The 24,282-nt window shown below is 37.7% G+C and overlaps 1 protein-coding gene across 1 annotated transcript in view; it reads right to left on the reverse strand.

Annotated features, from left to right (window-relative positions):
- Positions 1–20,154, reverse strand: part of itgb5 (integrin, beta 5) — a 34,701-nt gene extending 14,547 nt beyond the window's left edge. The window contains exons 1-10 of the mRNA XM_065251466.2: positions 19,563–20,154; positions 19,210–19,295; positions 18,794–19,001; positions 18,332–18,581; positions 17,441–17,609; positions 16,546–16,707; positions 15,372–15,467; positions 15,150–15,239; positions 14,075–14,209; positions 8,395–8,824 (exon numbers count right to left, since the gene is read on the reverse strand). Coding sequence (XP_065107538.1) covers positions 8,395–8,824; positions 14,075–14,209; positions 15,150–15,239; positions 15,372–15,467; positions 16,546–16,707; positions 17,441–17,609; positions 18,332–18,581; positions 18,794–19,001; positions 19,210–19,295; positions 19,563–19,644 — 1,708 coding nt within the window. The 5' untranslated portion in view covers positions 19,645–20,154. The remainder of the gene's footprint in view (positions 1–8,394; positions 8,825–14,074; positions 14,210–15,149; positions 15,240–15,371; positions 15,468–16,545; positions 16,708–17,440; positions 17,610–18,331; positions 18,582–18,793; positions 19,002–19,209; positions 19,296–19,562) is intronic.
- Between the last annotated feature and the right edge of the window lie 4,128 nt (positions 20,155–24,282).

Genomic DNA, 24,282 nt, shown 5'->3' on the forward strand with positions numbered 1-24,282 from the left:
GCAATTGTCTGACACCGAATAATAAATTGGACTTGAGAGGGAATGTGCAGGTTTGGACAAGACAAGCTGCTTCTGTTTTCTAAGTAAAAACAGAAGACCTATAGATGATCTATTGAGAATACACAGTTTAAAATGTCTTGTCACACAAGTACATTAGAAAACGAAAATTTCAAATACCTGTATGTAAAACAATTGAATAATATTTTATCTATGTCAACTTATTTTGAGAAAAGAAATTATATTCGAGAAAATCAGTGCAGTCTAAAGTTTTGTCTAATGTGACTAAGGGTAACATAACATCTCCCAGTCTAGAGATAACAACAATTACAGAGTAGGTGTACAAGATAAATATAGTTTTCATTTGATCCGTAGCCTTGTGACGCCTTTTAAAAACATGTCGGATGTGGACAGTAAGGATATTTTTGTACAAAACCACTGTAAATGCACAACATTTATTTTAAAACATTACAGATGTCTACAGTTTTGCCCCTGCGGTATAAGGTTTCTGTGTAGGTTTTATTGAGGTTTAACAGTGTAAGGGTTTGCACGAATTAATGGTTTAATGAAGTGCAGTGTCTAAACATCTGTTAACAGCCTTGCAGCCTCCACAAATGAGAAATGTACCACAGATCCGCAGCTTGTCGAAAAAAAATGACTCACTAATCCCAGCTATTTACCAACAATATTCAATAGACTCCTATGACAAATCTTGTGGATATGACTCATCACTGATCTTAGAGGCAGGACACACCAAAGCTTTTTTATGCGGCTAAAAACGCCTAGAGGATGCCAAATGCCAGCTTTCTTCAGCTGAGCGTTTTGGTAGCTGTGATACTTGAGCTGTGAGCCGATTGGTTGTTGTGATATTTGTCCCACCCCTTCTCCACTGTGATCGGATGGTTGTGTGAAAACTGACATTGACGAGCGGAGCTTTTCACCCAAAGCTGAATCTCTTTCAACTCTCGACGCTCAGCGCTGAGTGCAGAAAAACCGATGGGCGAGGAAAAAAAACACTAGCTGCTGGCTTATTTGAAAACGGCGGGCTTCCATTGGAAACAATTGAAAACATGCGCTGGCTGTGGGCTTAAAGCTTTGGTGTGCACGCCCCTTTTGCTCTTTTTCCATGACCATGCATGCATAATAGAAAAATTGCAGAGTAACCTAATGATAGCCAAAAATAAATGCTAACACAAAGTCAAATACTTGTCGTTAGAATGTCACTAAAATGCCTCGCTGTAGTGTTATGTATAAACAACAACAGACTAGTCAGACTCTTCCGAACAGGAACAGGCATGAAAACAAACATTACAATATGTTGACAATGAGCCAATCCTGAAATTACAGTAACACCAATGGAGCAATGTGATATGTTTGATAAGTCAAATTTTAAAATCAATTAAACAAGATGAACATGAACTGCTTTTCTATCACAGGCTTTGGTTTGTTTTTGCAGCCCTTGAGCAAAACACACAGACTGACAACAAGCTGACGTTTGCTTTTGTGATGTGATGACACTGCAGACTGAAACGTGTGGTCTGATCTATCTGGCAGACTAAATCTGCAGACGCAAAGAAACAGTCTACTTACATTGTCATGGAGGTATAATTTCTCAGACTAATGGTATTTTCTTCATTGCATTTGTAATTTTATTGCGATAAAATGACAAGCATGCTGTCAATAAAGCAAATAGGAAACTGTATAAGAAAGAAAATTGAGATTTTTGCCCAATTCAAAAAAGAATGAACAACAGGAACATTTCCTGTACACATTTAAACCAAGATGGTTTGAACCTCACTAGGCATTTGATTGTAAAATAAAAACTTGGTAAGAAACATCCTTAGGGATGGTTTAAAAAAAAATTCCCAAAGGAATCTTGGTGTCATTAAGATATGCTACAGTAATCCTGTACTGACATGCAGGAAACATCTTCATGAATCCATACATACTTCTGTTTGACATTTGTCTCCGCCTCTGATATGCCCTGACATCAAAACTGTATTTTTCCAATTCAACCTTACATCCTACTTTTTAACATGATTACAGAAAAAAAAACGACTTGAAATGCTATAAAGTATGAATGGATTTTGGATGTAAATCTCATTCATTCATATGGTATATTATTCCATCATTTAAAGGTCTGTTCTTTCAAGCATGAAAAATTTCTACCGACACTGCTACTCTCAACACATAAACAGCTTTTATGTTCTGATTTTGTAAAGAATGACAGACAGGTCTTTGCAGAAGTATGCAGAAGTCACTAGTTAGTTTTTAAGCATGCTAATCAAAGTCCCTAAAGTTTCACTTTGCATCCAGATTAGGTTTTTTCAACTAAACCTTTATTTTCAAACTTGCAAAATAGGATGTGCACATCTGAGGGATTGAAAACCCCAAAGTCCAAAAACTCCAGTTGTTATTTAAATTTTCGATTTCACAACTACATTTTGTTGGCAGTGTCCTATGGCCCATGTCTACGAAACAATGGACAGAGGTCGAACAAAGACCCCTACAGAGTCCTGTTTTGCTTACTGCTGACAGCTTTGTTGTAAATCCAATGCAGGAGTATTACTCACATCAGAGGGCTCAACAATGGTGACCCGGATCTGGTGTTAGACAATTTCGGGGTCGGTTTCCATAATGGACACTGGGCCAGTCGTGTTATCACTACATCTCACGTACATGTCAATTACATGTTTTAAATTTGCCTTTTTCACACACAGATACACGGAAAATGCATCTGGGATTTGTCTGGGGATCATTTGATTTTGGATCATTTACACTACCAAATGATTTTCCGGAATCCGTGCCGTAAAGATCCTGTAAAGACAAAACGTATTTAAAGTCCTGCACATTCGTTTTTTCTGCAGCATCTTCAGTTTGCTTATTATCTGTGATTTCTCTCTCAAGAAAACATGCACGCGAGTGCATTTTGTTTATGATAAGATCATAAAGGAGCATTTGCCATGCTGTTCTGTTATGCTGGTGAATGATCTCAGCTTCATCATGGATAGTGACAAGCTCTCTTATCTCTGCTCAGTACAGTTTGCAATGCAGACATTTCATGTCATGCTTATTAATCCGCATTTAAATCCCCCGTGTCAAAGAGCTGAATGATAACTTCTTGTTTTGGTGACACGTGTTAATCTTATTAAAGGCAGAAAATTGATTTATTCAAGAGCAGTAAGAGATTTTCTCTCATTGCTGTTTGATTAAAGGTGGGGTGCATGATCTCTGAAAGCCAATGTTGACATTTGAAATCACCTAAACAAACACGCCCCTACCTCAATAGAATCTGGACTTTCTTTTGATAGACCCGCCCCACACATACGCAACCCAGGCAACGATGTCGGTTAGTAGACACGCCCCTAACTGCTGATTGGCTACAAGTGTGTTTTGGTACTCGGCCTGACTCCCTTTTCCAAAGTGTTTTTCAAAAGATTAGGTAACTTCCCCTTTAAGACCTCTAAGACCAAAGTCACTCCGGACCCAATATACTGTTACACGTGCGTTACTGCATTTGCTTTTTCAATTGTTTACTTTCTCTAAAACCTAATTTGTCATGTTTAAAAGGATACTTTTAAAGCCAATAAAGCAGCAAAAATGCTCTTGTGAGCTGCAGTAGCGCAGGTTGCATGCCCCTCTCACACAGAAACAGCACACGCATTTAGCACTGTTGTTTGTGTTTTAATGGCTTAAAATCCCTTGTTTTAAAACTGCGTTGCTTAAATACGTGTACAAACGTTTGGTTTTCGTGAACACATGCACAGCAACGTGACATGAGCGCGTAACCTCGATAGAGACGATAGTCCAAATCTCTACCGGTTTATCATACCATCCGGTTTATCACCCACCCCTAGCTAGCAGAAAGGAAAGTACAAATTTTCAAGCTCTGATTATGTGTCAATACTGAACACTTTATGAAGTGTTTTTAATCAATAACCTCATGCCAACCAAAACAAAAACAAATTCAGACTGTGCAGCACTTAGGTTTTTTTAGTTTACTTTTTAGTTTACTTTAGAGGTTGCCAGGAACTGAGGTCATTTACTTCAGTAAGAAACAATACAGGGGTGTGGAAAAACACGCTAAAGGCACAAAGGTCAATGCACATCTCAGGGTGTTTGTTTATATTATAAAGATGAGTTGGTCGATAATGTATCTGTTGCCAAGAATTAAACAGAACCAGATTCTGACCCAATTTACAGTACATGTCTGGTATTAAACATACGTCATCTCATCTACTCCATGTGCTCAATACTAAGCCAAGAGAACATCTGAAAGTATCTGGAAAAGTTCACAAAATACCCATGTGTGACAAAATTGCAAATGTTATAAGCAGCTTTTTGCGTTGTTATTTTATGTTGATAAAAGATCTTTCTAAATAATGGCTTTTACTGCTTAATGTATAGAAGAGAGGGGACTTTTAATGCAGAGAAAAGACCTACAGAGAGAATTATCACAAGACTTGAACCTACTTAAGCACCAAAGCTTGATAGGTAAAAGAAAGGACTAACCAGCTTTAACCCTTGCCTGTGCTGTATTAGAAAATTAAGACTTAAAAACATGTTTGTGTGGCATACATTTTTCTTATTGTTCCACAGACCTCTGCAAATAAAATAGTCCAAATTCTGATTTACATTCTAGCACCACAAGCTATTATAAACAAAGCATGAATGCTTATGTTATTAAGTTGTCTAGCTCTGCGCAAACCTGAAGAACAATGTGGACGATTTACAAAAAAAAAAAAAGTGTCTGGAGTCACACTATTTCTGGATCTCACAATACGACGCGCCTGGAGAGCAAAAATCAGCAGCAGATGTGTTGAACTTCAAAACAGAGCTTTACTGGAGGCCTCAACAAAAAAAGTCAATGGATTTAACACACTTCCCTGCTCACGCATCTGCACACCAACAGTGCTGTTGTGCAAATGTACAACATAATACACAATAGGGTGAACTTCTGACTGACATAAATCAGAAGAATAAACCGCATGTGCTTCCAAAAGTACACAAATATCTCTTCGTGCAAAATGAATTCAAAACTTTGGATGACAGACTGACTGTCTAGCATTCACAGCTCTTATCAGTTTTCTCCTGAGATTCCAGGACTTTGACCTCCAGGCTACTATCAGCAAGGCGTTGCTAATATAATCTTATCCTAAATACACAGCTGAAAAGAAAATATCTTCATGAAAAACAGCTTTAACACTATAACATAGACAGGCTGAGTAAAAGTGCTGTTGTACTCAATATCAGTATGGGTGTGATCATCACTCCACAGACCTCTAATTGAACCCCTCCATGTTTGAGAAGAGAGCAGATGTTGCGCTCCACACCCATCAGAAGTCAGTTTTCTGTTTCTATTGTCTCATATTACAATATAGGACATCGAGACACTTTGATTGAGAATGACCTGTACATCTAGTCTTGGTTTGTGCGTGGTGTGCAGCATCTGACCTGTCTGCCCAAACAGAGATAAGCAAATAAGAGTGCAGCTGAAAAAGCATTTTTAAATGGCTCCTGCATCAAACAAAAACTTTATTTACTCCAGGTGTATGAAGAAAGGACAGACAGAGCAATAATAGGCAGGTAACGATAGTCTTTAAATAATGTTTACATTCTGCAGTATATTATGTCCACAATAGGATAAAAAAAAAGAAACACAAAAAGACCTTTAGCTCAGCCTGTCATTTTCATAAGTCAAGACACGCTCACAAATCCCAGTAATCCACTGATCAACAGCCACAGGATGAGGTTTAGAAGCTCCACTCCTTAAAGGGACCGTTTTATTTTGTCAGTGCTCCTTCTTTCTGATCTGTCAGCCGGGTCATGTTTACACACTTTTATCACAGCTATCAGCAGCATGCAACAAAGCAAACATGCCTACTTCCTCACAAACTCAAGATTTACACACAGCATTTAAGACCAGAGAATAGTTTGTTTTCTTACGAGTCCTCGGTGGTACACGAACAGTCGAACGCACAGCATTGCAAAGCATAGTTTATTTGACTCCTACGTGTATGCAGATGACAGACGCATGCGCATTGTGACAAAATGCAATGCATCTCCTGGGCTACATACTACATTCTCCTGTACGCACATGCGTACAAAGTGTGTGCGGTTCCAAAAACCCTGTGATGCACATACAGTGTGCGCATTCTATTTACTTCACACGCACTGTATGCACACCCTCACATATGCGTAAAAACTTTAGGTTTACATTAAGGTGGTGTGTACACCAAGGCGTTTTCGCCTGTGGCTGGCGTATGTTTTCATTTGTTTCCAATAGAAGCGTCGCGCAACTGGCGGGTTTTTGAACTTTGGGTGAAACTCTCAGCTAGTCAATGTCACTTGTCTTTTTTAGAAAAAATTACTACTACTGCTAAAGTTACGGTTGGCATACACACTGGGATCTTGTGGAAATTAAGTCCTGGGTGCCCACATTCACTACCTGATTTGGTGCTCTGGGTCAATGTGTATACTTTCCTGATTTGTCAAGTCCCTATAATATCAGTCCTTCCAGAAAACCGCTGAGTTTTTTGTGATTGTTGCGGGCAAAAATCCTTGATCTTGTGGCACGTTTAAAAAAATGCGATGGAATATGCAGGATATTTATGCAATGAAATTGCAGGAAAACTTTTCAGCTTTTCAATGACACATAATCACGTTACTTCATAATAGGGATGGGCATTTATCTCATTTTTTCATTTCGATTAATCCATAGGTCTGATGAACGAGTACTCGATTAACTGGGTGCAAAGCAATCAAAGGGGCGGGGCATACACGTCATGGTAAAAATTAAATTTTTTATTAAAAACACTTAATTTTGAAGAAACTATGACGGAACAATGAACACATACTAGATTACTAATTAATTAAATGTTTTTTACAGAAACCTCTTACAGGAAAAGCTGAGTGATAAAGTGAAACTAAAGGGTTAATAAACACAAACCGAAGCGCTTTCTATATGACGCACTCTGATTTACGAGCTAGTGAACTAATGAGACACACAGAGAGTGTTTAAAAACAGTGCGTCTTTGTGTGTCCGTGTGTGCGTGAAGTTTTTCCATTCAGAGATGAGCCTGTTTTAAAAACCTCTATTCACTAATACTAAAATGACCAGTAGGTGGCAGAATGATACAAACGGTGAAGCGGTTACGGTTACATTACCAGTACAATATCGCACACCTCTTAGCTGATCAGATTCGAGAACCAGAAAGAACTGTTGTATAATTGAAAGCGCGGCACTCGCATAAATATGCGGACTTTGGCTGATTATGCGTTGAATCATGCGATTGCATAGTCGCGTTTTTCTGTAGGTACTGATAATATGACCTTTACACAACCAAAAAAATGTCAATGAACAGGTTGACCAATATCTGATTTTTTCGCATACGTCTGAATGGAAGTAAGTAGAAAAGAGTTTACTATGACCGCAGCTTAAAGCAAGATGGGCACCATCACTAAACACAAGGTCACTGGGGTGGAATCATAGCAATTAGTCACCTTGTAAAATACATACGAATTGCCATGGCATTGTGTTGGTTAGGGGTGTACTGTTGGGAGATTCATAGAGCAACATGTACTTTCTGTACCACTAGCAATGCTTGAATAATAAATGTTTTCACTGAACACCCCACCTCATCTGAAATCTGCTGGGTTAAGATGTTTGCGGTCTCCTGATAAACTCCAGCTCACAAACTTCATGAGCTTTAGAATTTTTTTTACAATTAAAGCCGACCCCAAACCTTGTAACTTACAACCTGTAAAACAAGCCGCTCTCACCGGAGCATAGCCAAATCAAAATGCCACAAAGCATGTTTACAAGGCTTTAACAAGTGAATGAAACCTACAGAGAACTCGCTTATCAACGCTTGCCTTTTCCCACAGCCATTATTACAAGTTTACAACAATTTTCCCAGATAATTCAGCATGGCAAAGTGGTTTGAAAGAGTTTAATTGCTCAGATTCATTATGAACTCATTACTGAGGACAAGCAGTTTCCATTGCTGAGCTGAGATGAGCCCTATTCTCAGCTCTACCAATTGCAGTTCCTGCTGACTAAAGAAAAACACAAAGCTTTTTTGCTCATAGATCAGCCATTGTGTCCATAGACAAACAAAACGCAGTCGGTTACAAAGCTCTTACTGTTGTATGACAGAGATGAAGAGCCAGAAGCTCTTCAGCAAGAACTGATCCAAAATGTACCAGGCACAAATGTGGCAGCCAACAGTATAAAACCTAGGCAAGCCAGGTAAATCAGTCGTTTGCATTGACATCTCTGTACATGCTTCATAGCAAGTCCAAGGTTAAAACAATAAAAAAATTCACATTAGGCAAATATACTTGCTGCTTCTTTATCCATTTCTAATGTGTAAAATGATTGGATCCTTCTCTTACCTGAGCACAATATACCCTTGTGCCTGGCACAGGAGAAGTCATCACACTCGCAGAAGGCCCCATAGATTTTGCCAAACTCTGATTCGTAGCACAGGCACTGCTTACAGCTGCATTCTCCACGGCCGCTGCACACCTGCTTGCCCTCGGCCTCTCGGCAGGTACTGAGGTACTGGTCGCCGACCTCTCCTTCCTTGCACTCGCAGCGGGCTCCCAGATAGCCGGGCTCACACTGACACATCCCGCAGCTGTAGGTGCCCGCGGAGTTACACCGGCTGCTGTTGACCTTTGTGTAATATGTGCAGCTGCAATCACAGCGGTAATCCACAGAGACTTCCAGACGGTCTTTAAAGCCAACAGGCTTGATTGTGAAACTCTTCTTGGTGCCTTTGGGAGGACATCCTCGAGCATCTACAGTTACGTTGAATGAGACCTGGAATACAGGAGAACCATGAAATATGCATGTGATAAAAAGTCCCTCTGTATTTGATAATTTTATCACCTAAAAAAAATCATGATGGCATATGTAAAAGTTTTTTTGTGAAAGTAATTTCTTGAACAGCTCGAATTTAACTCAACACCCTTGCCTAATTTAGTATATGCAGATCTATGAATATGCAAATTAGTCCCCTCCTCTACTCAATTGCAAAGCTCGGACTATAGATATATAGAATTTGCAAATGAATCCCCGCCTCCACTATCTCGCACCACCTCAGACTATACATGAGTCTATGCGGCATCCATACAAAATATCTATGGCTCAAACTACTGACCCACTTGTTCAGCTGTGTTGATGTGATTGGTTACATGTTTGTGACGTAGGAAACCAAATATATTTCAAACCGCGAGAATAAGTCTTTGGAAAACTCCAAGTCTATGGGGAAATACTCAGCAATAGAGGAAAAACTCAGCAATAGTGTTGAATGATGAATTTGCAAATAGTTTGTCTTGAAGCATTTGAAAACACCACATAGACATATAAACAACAATAGAAACTTGATTTTAACCATAGGGGGACTTTAATTTTTAAGGTCAGTGGAGATGGGGGGGAAAACAAGTTAAATAAAGAACCATTTTTATAACATATGCATGTTTCAGATCATGTTGCAGATGGGGATTTTTGGGAAGCATAGACATTTGGTGCCAATATGGCAGAGCAATGACATGCTTCACCTACAAATTAAATCTCAAACGGAAAAAGCAAGAAGGAACAGGCAAGTAGACTAAAACACACAGACAGAAAGTTAAGGTATTAAAAAAACACCTAAAAGGTAACAACAAGGTCAAAGCGGAGTTATAAACCCGAAGTGACACTGAAGACCTGTATGACATTATCTTATAACTTATATAGATTAACCATAGGCCATTAGACCAGATAAAAAAGAAACTCTTTTCTTGATAAAGATTATAAATCTCTATAAAGATTGCCTAAAGGAAGGAAGGAAGGAAGTTAAAACATTAGAGGCTTCATCCAGCCCAGACTTGATCTACATCAATTCCTTCTAAAATCTAGTTGTCAACTCAGAGCATCAATACAATTGCAGAATTTATTATTTCAACACTAAATGTATGAAAAATACTTTCCGATGAACTAAAGATAGAAACACAACTCTAACTGTTTTCTTAAGAGACACAAATGAAGTTTGTTCTCTCCTCAGGGGCAAAGAACCCAAACCCTTCAAAAAATACATACAGGCTTCTTTTAATCCATTACAACCCAGGGGAGAAGACACGCCTGACACGTTGAGGCTGAACACTTTGAAGTAACGCTTCAGATCAGTGAGCCCTCCAGACCCACAGGCTTTACACAAACTCAAAGCTGAACACTGGGCCACAAAAGGTCATACTGATGTTGACAGTCTAGACTAGAGGCTCAGATGTCTGCCAGTGAGAGGATTTTTATAGAAAGAGAGTTCTTGTTACTTTGCAAGTGGATCTACAGTTGGGGACCAATTTCTATTTTTGCATTTTATAGGTATAACTAATGTTGTAAGTTTAGAATGTAATCATCCACACATTGCCATGTGCTTTGGTTTTCTTTAGGCCTTTCACATCAAAGGATCAAAAGGGACTTCATTTGGATCCATGGTTCTTTCTTCTAAGATGTAATAAGCTGCTTACAGTTCATAAATATTACAAAAGTATAAGATAAAAAAAATCATCGCCTGCGATTCTCATGCATTTCTCTTTAGTAAAGCCGGTTCGGTGATTAGTAGTAAATCGTCATCACCTGCTTTCGGATGGAGCAGCATTTACTACATAGAGCTGTATTTAACCAAGAATATATCAGAGGGATTTTCCATGATTATGAATGCAATTTTGAGATCTTGAAATTCAGCTTTGTGTAGTAAATGCCGCTCCATCTAAACGCAGGTGATGGTGATTTACTACTAATCACCTAAACGGCTTTACTGATGAGACACGCATGAGAATTTTTTGCCCATATAAGTACATTGTGTGTACCTATTATGTGTACTTTACATTTATGTTTCTTTGAAATATCTAAAGTCAATAAATTGTTTACTATTTGCTAAAAAAACAGATTTGATTAATCCAAAACTAGTTTGATGACCAACTCTAAACCATCAAACCAGTTTGAAAGGCACAGTTTTTTGGGCATGGTAAAATCAAAGATGTACAACAACACTGATTCCTAGCATCTGAGTCGTGATGAGATTTTGTTACAAATTTACCAGCCTGTACATCCTGTTTCTCTCAAGATTGTGCCAGAAAAAACATAACCACCAAAAGGAGGGACAGTGACGGGTCACAGGATGGTCAAAGTAGGAAGGGAGGAGTAAGGAATGGGTAAGTATACAAGTATTTCCATAATGAGGCAATGAACTGCAGAATTAGATTAAGGAGACATGTGAGTCACAAGAATGTGGCATTATTTAGATAATGGCCAGACGCATCTAGAAAGTCAAGATTTGAGATCACATAGTTCACTTTTATAGCACAGAATAAACCAAGCATCAATAATAAACCATTGTATGTTTATCATGCATTCGGGGATTGTGATTTGAGTCTTGACATTAAGCTAAGTAACTAGTTTTGAATAAAGATGAATAAGTAAAAGATACGAGGGTGGAGCTTATGTCTACAGTGTCTAAGCATGCAGTAAAAATTGTATAATATAGACCTATTGCATGTTTGTAAATGGAGATGACATATTTTATAGGCGGAGTCCAACTGATGGCAGAAATTGAAAGCTCTGCAGTAGAGACATGCCGCCCACAGCAAAAATACAACTTCATATACTGAATTTGCAGCATGCTAGTCATAAACAGTGTTTTGTAATGCCGAGAAATTGTAAAGCCACCATAAGCCAGACAAAATTAAACTTGTAGGAATCCTTATACAGCCCAATGAAAAATAACTTTGCCTCTGACTTTTTAGTATAACTCAATATTACCGAATGATAAACAGATATACGAGAAAGAGTAGTAAAGTGCACTTTCAATGTTTTAAATATCCGATTAAATGAAGGAGCAACGAATTCCAGATCATGGTAGTCTGCTGCATTCTCCACAACCTTATTTGCATAATTCCTTTAGTGAATCGAATGCTAAATGAACCCAAACAGTACGTGCAAATAATCAACACTATTAGTAGCCACGATTTGTTCTTAGTGAAGTCCTCTGTGAATAGTAAAGAAATTCAAATTACTTCGCCAACCACAATGCAAATTTGCATTACACATTGCATACTGTGGGCTAAACTGGGACTTTAGCCAACTTGATGTAGGATTAAACCAATCTGTTATGTATGGGATATTTAAATAGCCTCATAGGACCTGAATCCTGCTTCTGTGAAAGGAATCCGAGCTTAACTTTACAATACAGGCTAACTCTCTGTAGCTAAGGCCCATGTTTTTCCACAGCTCCTCACCCAGAAAGAACTCGGCACTATTGTGCGAAGCCATTGAAATTCAGCTCCCGACTCCTGCGAGAGCTAGCCGGAGAACTGAGTGACACATGGGATTCTGCTTGGGTTGTGCCCCCCTTTCTAAAGGCAAGATTGGCACTTGGGCACAGTTTGACAAACTTCCTCGTGGATGAACAAAAAGGCCCTCTGCATATTGGACTGGGTAGAGAAAAATTGTGTTTCTCTATTTATTGTGGTTATTCAGTTTTACCCCTCTTCTCTCTCCATGATCCATCGCTACATTTAATTAGACAGAAAGAAACTGAATAGCTCGAGATTAAACCTTGAGGGTCACTGTAGTGGGCAGCAGAGTTCACAGGTGCGGGATCCAATATAATTTGAGCTCAATACAGTTGTATAAAATGCTCATTTAAAATGTTTTAATAAAATTATTATTAAAGTAAAAAAAACGCTTACAATACCAATATGAGTTAAAGGAACAGTATGTAAGAAATGTATATCAATTAATCATAAAATGGCCCTGATATGTCACTAGACATTAAGAAATCATTTTCATTTCAAATACTTATATCACTGACAACAGTGGTCTGGCCAGGATATTGTCATTTAAAAAGTGGAGTTGCAGCCCTCAACTGATGTTTATGTTGTCATTTTGTGTATTGGCCACAGCTGTGTGATTGCAGTACCAGTTTTAGCCACATGTTTTGTGATTGCAATACCAGTTTTGGCCACAATCCTACATACTGTTCCTTTAAACATTTCTTGTGTAAAATAATTATTTCAATTTTGCTCACTTTAACTTAATGTGCTGGTCAGCATCATGGCAAAATCAAATAGAAAGACATATTGTAGAGGGTTGGGGGGCTCAGATTGTTATATATGTACTTAGGGGGCCCCCCCAAGGAAAAAGGTTGGGAATCACTGTATTACACTGTATTAGTATCTGAAGACCTTACGTTTCTTCTAAACAGGCAGTGCTAAACAATATAGCAGTGGTATTACCTGTAGTATTGTGGATCTGCTGAAAAATAGTGATTTTACTGATTCAACAATTGGACACATTCTCAACAGCCAGAATTTGTGCATTAAGGCTGTATGAATCTGTATTGCATTTGGTTGCATGTTTAAATTTCATCAGAGCAAAGATCCATTATGAGTCTTTCTGGCACAGATTCAGCAACTTCTGGTATTAATATGAGTTATGATTCCTCTTATGTATTCATCAGAAATGAACTTAAGTTGGAACGACAAACAAGTCATGCCCTAAAATAAAAATCAGACATTCTTTCCTTTCTATAGCTGCCTTTCCCCATTACTCGCTTTTACTTCCTTAAGAAAAGTGAAAGAAAATCTGGCAGTTTGGTTTCAAAGACAGAAAGGAAAATGATAAAAATAATGATCAGATTCCTTATGATATCACAAGGGATCCAAATTGCTTTGCTCATTTAGTATAAGAATAAAATTAACTACATTAATATAACCATAAATCTTTCAGAACTCAAAACTTCCTTCTTAATCTACGAGCGTGTGTAAAACCGACCTATTTCAACCTAAGTCAAAAAGAGGGTGGATTAAAAAAAATATGCTAATGAAAAACCAAATTAATCTAAAACATGACAATTATGATATTATGTCCCCTTTAAGACAGATCCTAGCTCATTGCTGCAGGCTTCAAACAGACTGGCTGAAATCATACAATACAGGCAGACAGACTGGATTAGGTGTGGTCTGGCACTTTTGTGTGTGTAAAAAGCACATGCATGATTCAAAAAATTAACTAAAGTTAAATACTAACAGTGTCACCGATCTTTAGGTCAGCACACTTGCGGAGGCCGGTCAGGGGCTGACCGTCTTGACAGGTGGCAGTGAAGGCCAGATTAAGATCTTCAGGATGATCCCACACGCTCAGTTCAACTTTTGACCTGATGTTCTACAATCAGAGAGGACAAAAACACCAAACATAAAAATTAGTGGAAGACATATTGGGTCTGTGTTATGCTGTGGCACAGTGGCACTAAAGGTAAAACCACAAAACATCTATTGTAATCCTGGATTGCATGTGAAAACAACTAATGAAAACAAAATGTGTTTGACGTAGGAATCATAATACCTAGTAGGGTGTACTATTTGCTGTAAATGAACAGTGACATAATTGAATCACAAAAAAAATCTGGTTTATATTTAATTTGTGGTTGCCTCCAGTTTTCATTTTTAATAAAGTCTCTACAGGAAAATTTCCAACTTATTTCCTACCGACAATGCAAAACCTTGTGGCCAATGTACAACAGATCTTTCTTGTTTTATCTTTGTTTTTAAATCTTGCTCTTTAAAAGACTAAAATGTCATGAAAATTCACGAATGAAAAAACACAAGGTCTTTGCTTCTCCCACACGTGTACGGCTGAAAAACAACTTCAGCCCCAAAACAACATTCCAGTACACTTCCTGGATGAAAGTCATCCAATGCAGCAATAAACAATCTTAGGTCTTAGCTACAAAAGCCAGACTACATCTTACTGTGTGTGTGTGTGTGTGTGTGTGTGTGTGTGTGTGTCCAATACAAAGGACACATCTTATCCTAGGTGTTTACGTAAGCATTTGATCATCAGTGTTGTCAAGGGCAGTAGAAAAGCAATGTGCACGCCATCAAAATCACATCTTATTCTCATTCCAATAAAGAAAAAGAAAGCTTGTATGGATATTTAGTGTACTGTTCAGTTTACTCAAACATGTGTGACAGTTGTATGACCCTTCAAATGAGTGTGATCGCACATTGTCGGGTCAAAAACACCAAAGAAGTGCTGCTGTTCATTAAAGAAAGTATGCAAAAATCATATATTTCATCTATTAAACGAAGATGTAACAACTTACATTGTATGCATTGACAATTAGCTGAATAATGTTTTTAGAGTCGGAGTCCAGGATTTCCACTGTAGTCCCAGGAATCAATGCAGTGAGGTTCTATGGGTAAAAAGTTGTAAAGGACAGTAAAAAAAGATAATTTTGTCAAAACAAAATGAAGTTATCCATTAGGCACAGCACAGTAGTAAACACAGCCCAATGTAGATCTGGTCTGTGATGAAGGTACGATACCTTGTAAAGAACATAGTGTCTTTTGGTCACCGCAAAGATGAGGAAAATGTTGTTTTCTGCCAGTTTTTCTCCAAGTAGAGCTAGTGAAGGGTAATCCTGTGAACAGTATCAATGTTTATGTCAGTAAGAAGAAGCTTGTGCATATTCACTGTAGCCATCTTTCTATAGAAAGTTTGTGAAAAGAAGTCATTGCTATTCCGATTCCCCTCCATCGTTTCCGTTGTCTTACCCACCCATTTCCTTTCTGTACAACTAAATCTATTCCGTGTTGCTAACCTGTCTGAAAATATCCATGGGGCACACTTTCTTTAAAGCTTTCAAATAAAAAGCTCAGTGATGTTCACATATAACTTGACCATTTTAAGCAATGGTAGCAATAATGAAAAAAAAAAACATGAAATAAAAACTACAGTATTTTCCCCAGGAAAAATACAGTAGAGTTATCTTGTATTATATGTAGTTTAGTTCAATCATATGCTCTGTAGATTTCTGTCTCTCCTCTTAACTCTATACTAAGTTCATGATGTAACTAAAGCCTACTGGCTATTTATATAAAAAGCAATGATCCATTTGAAATGACCAGGCCAACCTTCAGGCTTCAACAGGAAATACATCAACACAAGATAACAAATAGTGCTCGCAGAGTGATTTCATTGGATCCCAATTTGCACACTACCATCGTTTGTTTACTTTCTGGTTAAGCGGTCTTTCTCAAAACACCATTGCTTTGGATGGAGCTCTAACTGCACTAAATGTTGCACTTACATCTGCTCTTTACCTTACACAAAACCCTTCAGTCCAGTTTAAAGTCAAATAGAGTTATGAATATCAAAAAGATTGCATAGGTTTAACAGTGAAAAGCTAATTAATATGCAAAACCAATCCCAATAAAAGCAAATTATCTGCAAATGCACACACAGCCTGCTGGGCTTTAACTAACCTTTTCAGACAACCATTATGTTTAATTCAAGCATTTACAACTAATAGAAGTTTAGTGCATTGCATTTAGTACATTTCCAGTAAACACATTTGCAGCTCAACCTGTCAAAAGCTATAGAAAAACACAAATAACATGTAGAGTTACATTAGTTTGTAGAGTTACATTAGTTTGATTTAGTTTTTAGCCATTTACTTTATTCTGGAGTTTTGCAGTATAAAATATATATACACTTACCATCTGATTTGAAGCGCTGTACTCATTCTTGTCATTCAGGTGACACTCCCCATCATGAGGATGTACAAGTCCACCAAGCTTGCCATCCAAAGCCAAGTGTGGGACATCATCTGTGGCAAACACCAGGAGATGATAGGCCTCCTTCCTCCAGCCAATCTTCTCCTGCCACAAGACCAGACTCTTCATTTTACCAGTCTACACATTGTCTTATGGGTGTGCAATGTTATCATTATAAATATGAATCTATAGATTGCTGTAATAGTTATTCATTTTAATCTTTTTGGCTTTCATTTTGAGACAAAACAATGGCACTGATATATGTTAAGATATGTCAATGCAAGATGTTTTTAAATGAAGGCAGTTTAAACATGCATTTTAGTCTGGGATTAGGATAAGCCCTGTCTAGGAAACCGCCCCAGTATCATTTAAATAAAAAACTAAAAACACAAGCCAAATGTGGAATGCAAGCTCTTACTATTTCCACTAAGACAACTAGATTACAAACTAGCACAGAAACAGAAGCAATGAATACATATTGGATAAATGGACAATCTTTTATTGAGTTCTCGCTCAAACATTCTGTGATCCTGCTATTTATGTCCAAGCAAATATTTTTACAGTCCATGATGTCATACAACGTTTTTGAGTCACTTTTAGAACCCAGCCACCTCTATATCTTCTGAAAAAGGATTATGTAATATCCATTTGAATGTATCATATTTCATGGTACAATATTTCCTCTTTTTAAGGCCCAATCGCATTTCTATGTCTTCCCCCTTAGTTTTGCATGTTCACGTGAGTGTAAGGGCTATTCCAATTGGGCCTTACTCTCATGTGAATGTGCAAAACTAAGGGGTAGGGGTAAAAGATGCTCATTGATGAAGTGGCAGCTTACCTTACACACAGCAGCTTGCAGAATGGCATCAAAACCTCCCTCTGGAGCATCCCTGTTTCGTGACACCATCTGCTTCTGGACTTCTTCGTTGAAATTATCAACTTTGTTCGTAAGAGACAAGAGGTGACGGAAGCCAAATGTGGGGACACAGTTTGGGAAATACTTGTAGCTTTAATAATAGAAAAGAATTATGAGAGTAAGTCTACAGTAACAGGACATTACTTTGTCAGGACACCTGATCTACTATAGCAGAAAACCTTTCAATTTTTTTATCTAGGGTAATAACCTCTCTGGGCCAAATGTGCTATACTGGCTTCTCAACATCAATCTGTTATATCACCCTTTCAGAATACTACTATTTCACAGAATAAAAATATCCATCAGGGATATCACCTGGATTACAAAGCTTTCTGATTATAAAAACTAAATGTATCCAATCTAAATTAGGTTTTTACCTTTTAGTCTGAGCTAACACTGTTCCAGATTGACCACACCGAATAAAAGCTGCTCTTTCAAATCAATTCTTTCCATGATTGCACATAAAAGGGCATTAAAAGACAAAAGTGCATTTGTATTTAGCCATTAGAAATGCACGTCCCAAACATTTAGGGGCAGTTTCTCGGACCGGGTTTAGATGAATCCAGGAATAGGCCTTCGTTACATTTGGACATTTTACAAACATACCTTACAAAAACAATACTGGTGTGCATCTTGGGACAAAACAATGACACTGATATATGTTAAGATATGTCAATGCAAGATGTTTTAAATAAAGGCAGTTTAAACATGCATTTTAGTCTGGGACTAGAATAAGCCCTGTCTGGTAAACCCCCCGTAGAGCTCACCACAGATACATGAGAACCAACACTAAGGTGTTGATGTCTCTCTTACCCATTGCAAGGGTTGTCTTGGTACTTTGGAGCCGTGTAGGAGAAGGGTGAAATGTTCTTGTCCACAGAGGATCCAAACCCGAGACGGAAATTACTTGTTAGTTTGCTCATCTCCTCTGCCAGTTTGGTGCCCAGGTTGCGAATTGTGTCCAGATCATCCTTCATGGAGAGTGAGAGGTCCATCAGATAGTACAAATCAACAGGGTAGTCCTCCACAGGACGAACTTGTACCACAAATGAGGTCTGGTCACCTGAAGAAAGTATAGATCAAGCAGCCATTATTATATTAATTAATTTGTTTTTGCTTAAAATAACCTTTGCAACATTCCAAGTACCTTTCAACCTTTTTAAGCTTATTTGTAAAGTTATTGTAAGTCATCATGAGGCCTCTGTTGGGCCCCAGTTGATCTAGTGTTAACACAGGCATCCTTTACATTCAAAATCTTCTATAGTAAATGCATACCAGGTCTTAAGGTGAGAGAGATCTTCTGTGGATATATCTGGATGACATCATACTGGGTTGAACCAGACCCCTTGGAGCTCAGGGGTTTGCCCCTCAGGAGATGGTTGCTACTCCTCGGATTCTCTATAAAAGGGGCATCACACCCTCTTTTGAGTAAGTTCTGGCTAAAGTCGCATCGTGAGGTGACTGTTCTTGCCTGTCCAAAGTCCTGAATGAGGGCAAAAGACAAAAAAAGAGCAAAAGCTTTTAGCAATCTGTCAACAGTCTAGCACTGGACCCTTACTTAAAAAGAGGGTAAATGGGCTGCCTACAAACATATGATGTCCAAAATTGTGCTGGCCAATTTGATAGTTCTGTAGGTTTAACTAAAAACAAATATCGAGTGTCAGTCGCACTTCCTGCGCGTGCACACGTACCTCTTGCGCGCACCAGGCGCAGCTCGGGTGAATGAGAAGACACTCTTCACAAGATGTTGCACTACCGCTCATACAAACATTGAGACCTAAAACAAACAAAACATCCACGGCAGATTATTTTCGTTTATCACATATGTTAATCCAAAGTGATATACAAATAAGGTATGCAACAAAAACGCTTAATAATGAGAGAACAAAACAACGTACAAGAAATCAAAGCACCAAATTCAGCTAAAACGCGAAATCCGAAAATCTGTTCATTTGTTGCCATTTTAAACGAAATTAGAAAATGCAGTTTAACGTCAAATGATAAATACAGATGTCACTGCACGGGTAACGTGTGTTATACTTACCTTTGACGCTGTAAATTAATATTTCCAATACTAAGCAAGCTAGAACGGCTGGGTGACGTGAAAAGCGGCAAAGTTTCCACATATTTCCTTGCAAAAACCATAAACCCGCTCAACTTAAAGGAGGGTTGTTGTCCAAATATAAAAAGACAAAAACATATAGCATGCGTTATAAATAGGAGCCCTTGCTTTTTAGATCGCGAATTGCTGAAATCTTCTCTTTGTCCATCCTACCCACATCACAGCGGCACATGCAATACTGAAGTTAATTTGCACTGCATCGGCAAACATCTGAGGGAAATCGGAAACTTGAACTGCAACTCTGAACAAAAATCCACCAGCGAAGTTATTGTTACTGTAACGTAGTATTCAGCGTGTCTGTGGCAAAAGTTCAAACTGCATTTCATCCATGATGACTTTTAAATCATCAGCAGGGATTCAAAAACTTTGATATCCTTCTGTTCTGCGTCAAGAATCCATCCTCCTGTTGTTTTCAGCGTGGAAGTTTAGTACTCGAGTGCCTGCCGAGTTTGTCTCTCACTTTAAACTCCGCCCACAGACGAAGAAACGCTTCAGTTTTTTCCCAAATTCGCAGGACTTCGAAGGATGCAGCCTCTATTCCGCTTGCCATAAGCCTCTGATATATTCACGAAACCAACTAAAATGAGACGGTCCCATAGATATTCATCAGGACCCCCTCGAAGATGAGATGGTTCATCTCAATGGGTTATCCTTGAAAATAAAGAAATGAGGCCTGTATTATGAATAACTGTGGTCTAGCCTAGGGAATTGCGTAACCTGCTGCTCCCGCCCACCGCGCTTGTCAGCGGGACACAGCCATGGAAACAACAGGAGAGAGAGAAGTTTCAGACTTAAAAAAATAAATATAGAGACAAATATTTTTTCATTATATTTTAAAGAATATGGTGATTTAACTACTACATATTAAACTACCGAGTCAACAGTATATACAATTTAACCTTAGTATACAAAAGTAAAACGCCACAGCAACATTAACTCATATTATTAAAACATCGTTTATAATAGTAAAATATTGACAATGACCTTTAATTTGCTAAATATACGTTTATATTGAACTATACTTATGAATATTTATTTTGAAAAGCCGTCGTCGTTTATTTATTAATAAAAGACGTCACAAGCCCGCGTTGAATCTTGGGGCAGCCAGGCTGTCAGGGAAAACGAAGGACGCATTTGGAGGCCACATCTGAAAGCCTCCGAACTGGGACAGCCTTCGTCGCGGCGACGTCATTGGCCTTCGGAGGACGCAGCCTTCTTTCTTTCCCCACCAACATTCTGACAAGTCCCGCCCCTCGACAAGATTGCTGGTAGTGTACAGCTATCAGGACGTTTTCTATCTATTCGTTTATATCATAATCAAATAGTCAGGTGAAAGGGCGGAGCTCGTCTGTATATTTGATTTGATTTATATCAAACAGAGTTAAGCTAACAACACAGCTGAGCTAAAAACAAAAACATATTTACATCAGTCTGAAACAGGTGTAGGCTGATGCCCTTGTTTATAATGCCTACCCTTTTTAACATCTCATATTTTAACAACAACAAAAAAAAAAGTATTGCCTTACAATATAATGTTGTCAAACAAATATAAATAGATTATAAACATTAATTTTGCCTATGCAATACAGTTGCACAATCCAAAATACAACAAAAGCAGGTTGATTATTTATCATTCTTTAAATGGTTTCATATAGTTTCAATGCAGTTTTAAATAATTTCTTTAACTTACTAAGTGTCCCACATTTTTTTAATTCCTCATGACAGCTGCTCCATAGGTTTACACCTTTAACTGAAAGAGGTTGGTATTTTGTATTAGTCCTCACTTGGTTCTTTTTAAATTCACAAGTTCCCCTTAAGTCATGTTGACATTTTATTTGCTGTAAACAACCCTTGGACACTTTCTGTCAGTTGATGGTTTTTTGCTTTGTACATAATTTGTAATGTTTTTAATTCTACTAATTCTTTAAGCTTAAGAGCCTTTAGTTTAAATAAATAGGGAGTTGGTTGGCTCTCTATAGTTTGTTTTCTTTACCATTCATATGGCTTTATTTTGAAGCAGAAATATTGGATTGATGTTTGTTTTATGTATTTCCCCATACTTCCACACAATAACTAATGTATGGAAACACTAGGGAACAATACAAGGTATATAATGATTTTTCATTTAAAAAGTCTTTAACTTTACAGTATATAATATTGCAATTGATTTTGATATCTTGTTCTTAATATAAAATATATGGAGCTTCCAATTTAAGCAGTGCTGGGCAGTAGCTTCACTACAAGTAGCGAAGCTAGTAGTTTAACTACATTTTTCAGTAGCTTGGTGGTAGCTAAGCTGCTTTCTAAATCAAGTAGCTTTTCAGTAGCTAAGCTCTTTTAGTGAGGAAGCTTCCACACAAGCTACAATTTTCCAAACATTTCTGAAGCCGTCCTGAATTTGAGAATAAGCGCGTCATTTTGAATCGACACAGGACGTTGTTTGTCCCGTATGTTCGAGTTGTGCAGCCAAAACATTACCACTCGCATTCTGTGAAGACTCGCGTTCTACCTCTGACTGGGTTATGTCATCAAGCCAAGCTAATATAAAAACATGTAATAAATATTACAATTGAAACTATTAATATAGTGTGCTTTGGCGGGCACCTCACAGACTCTGTGCAGGCTACCTGCTGCCCGCGGGCACCACGTTGGAGACCCCTGTGTTAAGATATGTCAGGGCCATTTTTTTAATTAAGGCAGCTCAAACATGCATTTTATTCTGGGAGTAGGATAAGACCTGTCCAGCAAACCGCCCCATAACGTGAAGTACCTAGGCCTACATTATGCTTGTATAGCCTATAATTACCAAAATGCTAAATGGAAACTGAATAAATAATTACATAATAAAACTGGTTAAAAATAAAAAAGTAGCTTGGATGTAGCAAGCTACTATTGATGGAGCTTAGCTTGCTACATTTCCCAGGGGGGTAGCTTCAGTGTAGTGAAGCTTCATTTAATGTGAAGTAGCTTAGCTCACTAAATTTTCCAAGTAGCTTGCTCAGCACTGAATTTAGGTTATTGTCGGTAATCACCCCAAGAAATGTAATTGTTGACACCCTTTCTATTTCAACTTCATAAATCATTGATTTACTTATTGTGTTCAATAAAAGATTACCAAATACAATAAATTTTGTTTTGCTTATATTTAATGTTAATTTATTCGAATCAAACCATTTTTTTTAGCAATACCAATTCTTTTTCCATTGTATCCAAAATTTGTTTCAAATTATCACCAGAACAAAATAAGTTTGTATCATTAGCAAATAATATTAGTTTTAATACTTTGAAAATCTCACATATTTCATTAATGTATGTATAAAAGAAAAAACAATGGGCCCAGCACAGAGCCTTGTAGAACCCCATACGTCACCTGCAACATTTGTGACTTGCGATTATCTATTTGGACATTGATACCTTTTCTCTAAGTAACTACTTATCTAGGAGTAAGCTGCTCCTCTTACTCCATATTTTTTCAGCTTCTCTAGTAAGATGTCATGGTCGACAGTGTTCAATGCTTTTTAAGTGTATTGTTTATTTTCTATTGCATTATATATTTTATCCACAAATTCTATTAATGCATGTGAGATTGTTCTGTTACTTCTAAACCCATTTTGTTGATTGCTTAATATGTTGTATTTTATAACAAAATTATTTAATCTTGTTTTAATTTTTTTCCAATATTTTTTAAAACTGTGAAAGCAAAGATATAATTTAGCCTATAATTTGAAAAGGTATGTCCATCTCCAGTTTTATATATGGGTGTAACCTTTGTTTTTATTTTTTTTAGGAAATAAACATTTTTGTAGGACAAATTGCATAAATGATAATATGTTCAACCACAGACATATCCATATTGTTCCAGTCAATTGACTTCTTATTTTTAAATGATTTAACAATATCAATTATTTATTTTCCATTTGTTCTTCTTATAAACATTGATTGCTTATTCACTTTACTCGTCTCTCTTTATGTTCTACATAGAAGTCCGCTTTTTTTTGCACTGTGTCGTAAATCTGCTTGGATGTATAACGGAGTGGGAGAACAATAACGTTGGAAGAGGCAAAACCTACCTTTGTTTTGATTGTTGAGTTAGAAAACTTAGAATGGTGCTTAAACCTGCTAGCCATATACGTTTTATTTACATGTCGGTGCTAAATCGTCTACTGACAAAGTTAATCCAGCTGAGTCAGCAATCACGTGAACCTCACTAATTCCATCACCACCTGTTCTACAAAAAGTGCTGCCATAAGAAAATGATAAGGGTAGCTCTGGTTATACCTGAACAGACATGTTGGTTTTCAGAAGAAATATAGACCCATAAAACGACGAGAGATTCTGATCATGACATTACATGCTTTTTAGGGTACATATAGTCCCAGCACTGACTGCTTTGCCCTAGTCATAGACTAATGGCAACACCATATCAGGGAGGTCAAGAGCACACTGAGGAATTATGCAAAATTATTGTTAGTGGATGATAATTGTGGAGACATCCCTACATTTCAAAACACAAAATGTACATTGTCAGAGCACAGCTTTGCTTTTAACCATAAAACCTCAGTACCCCCATTCACTTGTGTTTATAAAGCAGTCTTGACTTCAAAATGGCAGACATATAAAAAATTAAGATGGTGAATGCAGC

This window comes from Paramisgurnus dabryanus, chromosome 15 (genome assembly GCF_030506205.2).
Source record: "Paramisgurnus dabryanus chromosome 15, PD_genome_1.1, whole genome shotgun sequence".
Classification (NCBI taxonomy): domain Eukaryota; kingdom Metazoa; phylum Chordata; class Actinopteri; order Cypriniformes; family Cobitidae; genus Paramisgurnus; species Paramisgurnus dabryanus.